The sequence below is a fragment of the Labeo rohita genome, chromosome 11 (genome assembly GCF_022985175.1).
Source record: "Labeo rohita strain BAU-BD-2019 chromosome 11, IGBB_LRoh.1.0, whole genome shotgun sequence".
Taxonomy (NCBI): Eukaryota; Metazoa; Chordata; class Actinopteri; order Cypriniformes; family Cyprinidae; genus Labeo; species Labeo rohita.
Window position 1 is genome coordinate 3,066,229 of NC_066879.1, and position 9,786 is coordinate 3,076,014.

Sequence of the window (9,786 nt, forward strand, 5' to 3'; positions counted from 1 at the left end):
CGCTACAGTATTAAGCATAAATTTGATCATAGCATAGAGGTTCACAAATAGTAAATTAATAGGGTAATATTTTATAAATCACAATTACACAATTTTCCTTACCACTCTTTAGCAATATTCGATCAAAAATACTATTTTAGTGACACCACATGCATTCTGAAAATATCAAGCACCAAATATATTAAAAATCAATGTTTATTAATAGCCTTCTTTGAAATTTCAAGTAGCCTATATGTTATTACTATACAAGATTAAGACACCCTCCCAGGACAAAACAAATACCCAAAACCAAAAGTGAGTGTGCTTAAATGGTAAAGGTCCAGCATTCGAGATTTTAAAAAAGAAGCTTTCTCACACTCTATATATTAAGAATGCTCAGAAAGCAACAACAGCCGTGACAATATCTGGGAGTGGAGACATCAGTCCTGTATACACACTATTTAAACTCACTACACAGTAGTAAGTACACAAGAGAGCATTTGAAGCACATTCACCCCAGACAACTTCTGGATCATTAATTAACAGAGTGGAAAATTCAAAGCTTAGATCACTGCACTAATATATATTTATTGTAAATTACTAAATAAATATTAATGCAGTAGAACCTAAAAAATGGAGCCTTATCTGCGGTTTGATTTAAAGTTTTGGCGGAACACCTGGCAACCCTTGAGTCAACTTCCTTGTACTGGAAATGCTTTCGGTTCGCAATGAGATTCAACTTTCGTTTTCTCTTGACAGTGGAAGGGTTGAGCAGGCGTTTTCAAATAGTTAAGCGAGTCCAACTAGTTCTTTTTCCTTGATGTGCGTTAGAAAGTTGCTGAGGACTTTGTTTTTTGGTCTGTTGAGGTGTTTTCGTAGTTTGCGTCGGCGTCTTCTTAGTAAACTGCGTTTGAAAAACACTCGTCAGATTAACATGTCAGACAACGAGTGCGACTATGACTCCACATGGGAGGATGAACACGAAAATAAAACACCAAAGAAGAAGGTATATTTACTACAATGTTTTATTTTATAGATCTAGACTATGAAACGTTTATTCACTGAAACTTGTTTAGGAACGTTACGTAGGCTATACATACATTATTATGCTGTTTACTTTCTTTCTGTTTTCTGTTTCTATGAATATGGAACGATTTTTACAGCTGTCACATTTGGCATTTATGTGTGTGTTTACAGAAGTTTTTCAAAATGAGTCAAAGGAACACATATGCTGCAAGGGACATGCAAAACTTTCGACATAGTTGCCGGGTAAGTTTAATTAACTTTAAATAAGGTAGATTAAAGCTGTGGCACTTTTTAAATTAGTTGTCCTTTTCTATGGAGAACCAGAGTAAACCTAATGCACATTATTACTTGTAAATCTGATCTAATATAGAAGAAAGCATCTAAAGCATACAGCTATAGAAACGTGACTTGTCAAAATAATTAAATAAATAAAACTAAGTACATTTTGTTGTAATTAAAGCTTTTGTCATGGCAAACAGAAGTGTGTACAGTTTCCTATATTAATGAGCAGTTTTGGGCAAGTTACTTCCAAAATGTAATACATTATATATTACTAGTTACTGTCTTTTAAAAGTAATTAGTTACATTACAATATTACTGTCTCTGAATTGTAATGCGTTACACTACTTTTAAGTTACTTTTGAGTTACTTTCACCAAAATATCCACAGAAGTATGACTAGGGATTATAAAATAACAAAATGTAGCTTATTAATGCTCATTATACATCCAGTGGAGGGTAGGTCTATATAGCATAAAATTATAAAATCATATTTAGATAGGCTACCGGTATGTAGGTCTACATTAACATTACTTGTAGTTTAGGTTAAACACAGATAAGTACAAAATTATTACATATATAAATAACGCTGGTAAATAAAGTGAAATGTTATAAACAGTGTTGGGGAAAGTTACTTTTAAAAGCAATGCAATACAATTTTGCGTTACTCCTTAAAAAAGTAGCTAATTACATTACTTAATTACTATTTATGGAAAGTAATGCATTATGTTACTTTTCCGTTACTTTTTTAAAATCTGGGCGGGTCTTGCCTCTTTGTTTTTAATATAAAAAAATTCTAATGTAAAAGCCCTTTTACACCAAAAGTGAAATAAATTCACCTCATTTTAAAGTACACTGAATCTGTTTTTTGTGACTGAGATGAATTAATGCATGTTCACATTTAGTGTAGAATACAGTAACATCATGTTTACTCCCAATTTCCCGACAGGAGACTTGTCAATCAATAAATGGGGAAAAAAGTAACTGGCATTACTTATTTGAAAAAGTAACTCAGATATTTTCTTAGAAATGCAAAAGTAATGCATTACTTTACTAGTTACTTGAAAAAGTAATAATTTTACGCAACTTGCGTTACTTGTAATGCGTTACCCCCAACACTGTTAATGAGTGTCAAATGAACAGGCCAACTCACATTACTCATTTGAAACATATGAAAAACAGTGGATGAGTATCTAAATGATCCAAAAAGAAATGCCTATATGTTGCCAGAACCTGCTGTAAAATAATCTGTCTTAAAACTAAGTCTTACCGTTCATGTTTGTTTCTGACTCAAGGGCTTGGATGATGATGATGATGATGATGATGATGATGGTAATAATGATGATGGTGAAGTAAGTAGTCTAATGATAAAGTTTGTACCGTTACACTCAGAATTAAGGCCTGTTTACACAAAGGACGATAACTATAAAGATATGGATAAACATCAAAGCGTCACATATGTTAGTTCATCACGATCTCACAAAATTCTGTTGTAATCAGTGAAGATCTCTAAATTTAACAATGCTAAACTAGACAAACACATCTGCACTTAGTTATGAAATGATTCACAAGTGTGCAGAAATGCACTTAATAAAAACTCTTGACCAACACTATTGCATTCAAGAAATCAACGTCTGTGACTGGCTACATTGCTCAACGCTGCAGATCACATTGGATAGTTTGCCAGATCTTCAATTGCTTTTGCTTTCATTTGAGGGTATTTAGCACCCTCTAGTACTCATGTATAACCAGGGCTGGGCTTGGCTAACCACTCCAATTGCCACAACCCTTCCTTCTCTCCCCCTAATATCACCCAAGACCATAAAGATATAGTTCTAAAAATTGTTCTCAATGTTAAAGAATAGCAATATTTTTTTCCAGCTGAACAATAAAAGCATTGACACCCAATCAGAATCAGTTCTGCTATAAGGAGCTTGAGAATTTAAAGCAGCAGATAAGCGTGCACTTAGAATATCTTACTAGTTAGCTTATCATTCTTAGTGTGAACAGGCTTTTAGCCACTTCCATCATGTCAGAGTACAGTATGTTTAGAGTATCATTTACACAAAGCTTGTTCCATGGTTCACTAAGTAGTCTTGATTTGAAGAAGTTACTTGTTTCTGTAGTTTTAATGTTGTTGTTGTTAATGTTTTTTTTCTCAAGGGCCACTTCTATAACCTAGAATTCTACCGTGGTCAGATCAATTCTTCACCTGACAGTATGGCATTGTGCTCATTCTGCATTTAAATCACACTATTTATGGCTTTCTTTTACCTGTTACAAGTGTCATTCAAGGAAGTGCTTTAACATATTACCTTTGTTTGTGCAGATGTTTACATTGATGACTTTCACAAGGAGTGGTTGCATGATTATACGAAGCTGGAAGATGTTCACTCCTACATTCAGTGGTTAGATTCTGTTCCACTTCATCTATGAGTTCTAGTTAATGGTGTTTTAATTATTATGTACTGTATGTTGTAAGTGTTTGCATGGCCATCATTCAACTAACCATTTTAAAACTTTGCAGGTTGTTTCCAATACAAGAACCAGGGGTGAATTGGAGAGCACATGTGCTCAAAAAAAAGGAAATAAAGGTCAGTTTAAAACATGCATTTAGATTTTTCAACTTTAACAACCATCTTAAAAAGTCAAATATATATCTGACAGGATTTCTCAGAAAGCATTAGTCTCTGTTTCAGAAGCTGGTTACAGCATATTGAAAATTGGAGAATGCTTAAATTACTCTGCTCATTTTTTTCCAGCTTTTCCGTAATGATGAAAAAGTAAAGAAGAAACTGGTGAAATCATATAAGCTCATGTTGGATTTCTATGGTATACATTTGGTCGATCAATCAACAGGAGAGGTGGCTCGTGCTTCTAACTGGGAGCAGCGCTTTCGGCACCTGAACAGGTTTTTACTGTCATATTTCAGTTGAGGTAGTTTTAACACTTTTAACACTAGAATTTTCCAGTGGCCAGATTTTTTTTCTCTGATTTTGCAGACACACACATAACAACCTGCGCATCACACGCATCCTGAAGTGTTTGGGGACTCTAGGATTGGAGCACTACCAGGCCCCACTGGTCAGGTTCTTCCTCCATGAAACTCTTGAAAACGGGAATCTTCCAAATGTGAAGCACAGTGTACTGGATTACTTTATGTTTGCTGTTTTGGACAAGTTAGAAAGGCGAGAGCTGGTCAAATACGCCTTTAAGCATTTCAAGCCTCAAAAACACTTTGTTTGGGGACCCAAGAAGATTCTGTCAGCTCAAGTGGTGCACTACAAAAAGGAAAAAGTTGACCAGCCTACAGAGAGTAAACAGAGTAGAACTCCAGAAGATCAGCAGAAAAGGGTGAATTCCACTGAGAGCACACATGAAATGAACAAAATAGATGCCAGTCATCCTCCTGACGGGATGCAAAGTAAAAAAGATCTCCAAAATAAAGATGAGGCAGTTATTCCAAACAAATTGACAGAAATAAATGCTGTTGGTTGTTCTCACCAAGCTGAAGAGGGGTCTCCCTGTCAGGTGTCTGATACAGAAAAGAAGAATGAAACTGAAGATAAAGATAAGCAGAAAATTGTGAATCTCAATGAGAACAAAAATGAAATGAAAAAAACAGATGCCAATTATAATCATGAAGAGATGAAAAGTGAAGAAGATGACCAAAATATGTGTGAGACAGTTACTTCAAACAGCTTGATTGTAACAAAGAGTGATCAGGGGGCAAATGAATGCAGTGAATGCAGGCCAGAAAATGAGAGTGTAGAAAAGATAAATCCGGAGATGAGTGTTGGTGTTGGTGTTGGTAATGGTCACGAAAACATAGCACCAACAAACAATTCTCATGGCTATGATGCCATTAGTGATACTCACCAAGCTGAAGAGGGGTCTCCCTGTCAGGGGTCTGACGCAGAAACAAAGAATGAAACTGAAGATAAAGATAAGCAGGAAACTGTAAATCTCAATGAGAACAAAAATGAAACGAAAAAAATAGATGCCAATTATAATCCTGAAGAGATGAAAAGTGAAGAAGATGACCAAAATATGCGTGAGACAGTTACTTCGAACAACTTGACAGAAACAAAGAGTGATCAGGGGGCAAATGAGAGCAGTCAATGCAGGCCAGAAAATGAGAGTGTAGAAAAGATAAATCCAGAGATGAGTGTTGGTGTTGGTGATGGTGATGGTAATGAAAACATAGCACCAGCAAACAATTCTCATGGCTATGATTCCATTTGTGGTGCTCACCAAGCTGAAGAGGGGTCTCCCTGTCAGGTGTCTGATACAGAAATGAAGAATGAAACTGAAGATAAAGATAAGCAGGAAATGGTAAATCTCAATGAGAACAAAAATAAAATGAAAAAAATAGATGCCAATTATAATCCTGAAGAGATGGAAGGTGAAGAAAATGACCAAAATATGTGTGAGACAGTTACTTCGAACAACTTGACAGAAACAAAGAGTGATCAGGGGGCAAATGAGAGCAGTCAATGCAGGCCAGAAAATGAGAGTGTAGAAAAGATAAATCCAGAGATGAGTGTTGGTGTTGGTAATGGTGATGGTAATGAAAACATAGCACCAGCAAACAATTCTCATGGCTATGATTCCATTTGTGGTTCTCACCAAGCTAAAGAGGGGCCTCCCTGTCAGGGGTCTGACGAGGAAACTATGGATGTAACTGAAGATGGACAGTCAGAAGAATCAATGATTTATTAGAAAAACACACTGTAAATGCTAGTCTCATGTTTTTCTAAATAAAATAACAGAAAATATATTGGAATGTCCTTTATGATTTAAGTGCTATTCTTAAAGTCACCTTTGTTATTATTATTTGTTTTTTTTACAGATTGACAAAAAGAACAAAAGAAATAGGATCGTAAAAGTAGATTGGTCTGCCTTATAGTACATTTAATATTATATTGATGTTTTTTCTTACTTTGGTTTGTTATGGATTGCACTGAAAAATTAAGATAATGTATATAATCTCTTCACTGACAAAATGATTTTTGACTAAAGCCTGACTGCTCTACAGGAAATGAAGTAATGAAATGATGATGAAGCAAAGTTGCACTATGGAATGAGCACCAGTAAATGTTTGATTTGTGAGTTCTGTGATTTTATCCATATAAATTATTTTACTGAGAACACTGGAAATTGAAAATATTGCAATTTTTTATGCCTCATTTTGAAGTGTTAGCTTTTAAAAGTTAAATATTTAATCACATATTTTAGCTGATTGATAACTTGTGATTAGAAGCTACTATAATACAGTAGTAGGCAGTTCTGTTGGTGTATGTGAAAATTATGCTGTTTTGGTTTATTGATGTTTATACTGCTGAAGCAAATAAATGTCTTCTCAAATCTTTAGAATTCTAATTTTACAAATAAAATCTTTTTATTTATTTAAGAATATTGTTAAGATTATTATTAAAGTTTGGATCCTGCAAATACCAGAAATATGTGGCAATTTAGTCTAGGCCTGCTGCTTTGATTTTGAGCCACCATTGGCTTAATGCCTGTAAAGGCCTGACTTTAGATCCTAGCTTTCGTTTTCACCGAGTCATTAATACAAGACATGGCAACCCTGGAGCCTACTAGAAATACTTTCGGTTTTTCGCCATGAGCTTCGGCTTTAATTTTCTCCTGCCAGTGGGAAGGTTAAGCACTTTATAGAGTCTGGGTTATTGTTATACGTTTTTATATATGTATTCTTGAACTTGTCATGGAGTCAGATGAGTGCGAGTGGGACTCTACATGGGAGGATGAAGACGAAAATAAAACACCCAGAAAGAAGGTATGTTATGATTCAGGGCTCATTTTCATTTCCTGGTAGACTTAGGTAACCTGCTTCATATTTGGTTGTTTAATTAATCCTAAAACAGTGTGTAACCACGTGCACTTACTATTAATTTGTTACCTAAGTAGTTATTGTTTATGGAAAGGTTCTAGGGTTTTTTTTTTATGTTATATCAATATAAACTATACTGGCCTATTAATACTTTTTTTGGCTTTGTGTAACATCAGTAGCAGATTTACAATATTTACACCTTTAAATGCTCCTAGACATTGATTGTTAAACACACTGTTAAGAGTTAAAACAGATTATTTTTAGATTCTAATTCAAAACAATATCCTCTGGGCCAGCCCCACCCTCAATACCATTCTTTCTGCTTTATATTTCTGTGTGTGTTTACAGGTGTTGCAGAGAAGGAGTCAAAGGAAAATTTATGCAGCAAAGGACATGCAAAACTTTCGACATAGTTGCCGGGTATGTTTAATTATCTTAAACAAGTAAGAGTGGTGTATTTAATGAAGGTATCTTCTAAGCAAGGAAAAAGAAAACATATTTCAGAGCATCTCCTAACCCCAAAATTAGAACCAAAAAAGCAAATAAATCAGCCATAGAAGTTGAATTTTTAATAAAGAAAAGCTTCTAAATATATGGTGTCATGACATAAATTGGACACCATTTCTTAGATTTCTCAGTCTATATGATTACATGATAACTTTTGTTTGTTTTTAATAGAACCTTGATGGTTATAAAGATGACCATGATAAACCAGGTCAAGTAAGTATTGCACCACCTGTTTACTAAAGGAATTTGACACTTTCGACATGTCAGTGTACATTATATTTAGCCCACTAGTCTTGATTTGGAACGGTGTTGTATAGTGTTGCTGTTATTACTGTTGTTGTTGTTCTTCCTCTTCTTAAGGGCCGCCTCTATAACCTAGAGTTTTACCGTGGTCAAATAAAATCTTCCCCTGATGGTATGGCATTGTGCTCTTCAGTTAAATCACACAAATTATTTTTATTCATCCAATACAAGTTGCAGCTTCCAAAGAAAGCATGTTTTTAAAAATCATTTTTGTTCGTGCAGATGTTCACATTGATGAATTTCATCAGAAGTGGTGGGGTAAATATGACTTGCTGCAAGATGTTCAGACCTTCACTCAGTGGTTAGATCCTGTTATACTTTATCCATGAGCTCTAATTAAATGTAACTATTATATATACTTTAAATGTTTTGGAACATTTGAATGGCCATCGTTCAACTAAGCATTTCAAAACTTTGCAGGCTGTTTCCACTACAAACGCAAGGGGTGAATCCGAGTGCACATGTGCTCACAAAAAAGGAAATAAAGGTCAGTTTAAAACATGCACTCAGATGGTTTTTCTACTTTATTTACCAACCACCTGAAAAGTATTTGTCTGACAGGTTTTCATCAGTCTCCGTTCAGAAGCTGGTTACAGCATACTGAAAAATTAAGAATGCTTAAATTCATCTGCATCATTTTTTCCAGCTTTTCCGTAAGGATAAACAACTAAAGAGTAAACTTGTGAAATCATATAAGCTCATGTTGGATTTCTATGGTATACGTTTGGTCAATGAATCAACAGGAGAGGTGGCTTGTGCTTCTAACTGGGAGCAGCGCTTTAGAAACCTGAACAGGTTTTTACTGTCATATTTTCTATTTGTTGTATTTCAGTTGATTTTATTTCCAAACTTTTAGTGTTGCAGTGGTCATAGTCTCCTTCTTTGATTTTGTAGGTATTCAAACAACAACCTGCGCATCACACGCATCCTGAAGTGTTTGGGGACTCTAGGATTGGAGCATTACCAGGCCCCACTGGTCAAGTTTTACCTCCAAGAAACTCTTGTGAAGGGACAACTTCAAAATGTGAAACAAAGTGTGCTAGATTACTTCATGTTTGCTATTTTGGACAAGTCAGAGAGGAGAGAGCTAATTAGATTTGCCTTTAACCATTTCAAGCCCCAAGAACAGTTTGTATGGGGCCCCAAGAAGATTCTGTCAGGTCAAGTGGTGCACTACAAAAAAGAAAACATGGACCAGCCTAAAGAGAATAAACAGAGTGGCATTGCAGAAGATCAGAAGAAAAGGGTGAAGCTCCATGAGAGCAAACATAAAATGAAAAAAGTAGATGCCAGTCATCCTCCTGAAAAGATGGAAAGTAAAAAAGATCACCAAAATAAGGATGAGCCAGTTATTCCAGACAAATTGATAGGAACAAATAGTGACCAGGGAGCAAATAAGAGCAGTCAATGCAGCTCAGAAAATAAAGGTGTAGAAAAGCTATTTCAAGACATGAGTCTTGGTGTTGGTGATGATGTCTGTAGTCCTCACCAAACTAAAGAGTCTTATGAGATGTCTGAAATGTCTCAGTGACAGCGGTCTACAACAGTTCAAAGAAGGGGCTTCATTTTTGTTGTCTGGTCTGACACGAGAAATGAGGAATGAAAACTTTGTAATAAGAAAACTAAAAAGCACTTTAAATGTTAGTCTCTGTATTTCCAGTGTTCATGTTAGGTTTAAATTACAGAAAATATCTTGGAATATCCTTTATAACTTTCAAGTTAAAGTGTTGTTCTATTTTTTTTTTTTTTTTTTTTTTTTTTTTTTTTTTTGACTTTTTGACTTTTTGACTTTTTGGTTATGAGAATTAGTAAATTCATAAAATCATTAAAGTCTGCATT

The 9,786-nt window shown here is 35.0% G+C and overlaps 2 protein-coding genes across 2 annotated transcripts; both read left to right on the plus strand.

Annotated features, from left to right (window-relative positions):
* The first annotated feature begins 695 nt into the window (after positions 1 to 695).
* Positions 696 to 6,010, plus strand: LOC127173351 (opioid growth factor receptor-like). The gene is made up of 8 exons (XM_051123176.1): positions 696 to 985; positions 1,177 to 1,248; positions 2,579 to 2,635; positions 3,447 to 3,501; positions 3,613 to 3,691; positions 3,811 to 3,877; positions 4,046 to 4,194; positions 4,286 to 6,010. The coding sequence occupies exons 1-8, from the start codon at positions 800 to 802 to the stop codon at positions 6,003 to 6,005; spliced, it is 2,385 nt and encodes a 794-aa protein (XP_050979133.1). The 5' UTR covers positions 696 to 799; the 3' UTR covers positions 6,006 to 6,010.
* Positions 6,011 to 6,850: 840 nt separating this feature from the next.
* Positions 6,851 to 9,658, plus strand: LOC127173352 (opioid growth factor receptor-like). The gene is made up of 8 exons (XM_051123177.1): positions 6,851 to 7,083; positions 7,486 to 7,557; positions 7,816 to 7,857; positions 8,005 to 8,059; positions 8,170 to 8,248; positions 8,368 to 8,434; positions 8,594 to 8,742; positions 8,842 to 9,658. Exons 1-8 carry the CDS (start codon positions 7,012 to 7,014, stop codon positions 9,476 to 9,478), a joined length of 1,173 nt encoding a protein of 390 aa, XP_050979134.1. The 5' UTR covers positions 6,851 to 7,011; the 3' UTR covers positions 9,479 to 9,658.
* Positions 9,659 to 9,786: the final 128 nt, after the last annotated feature.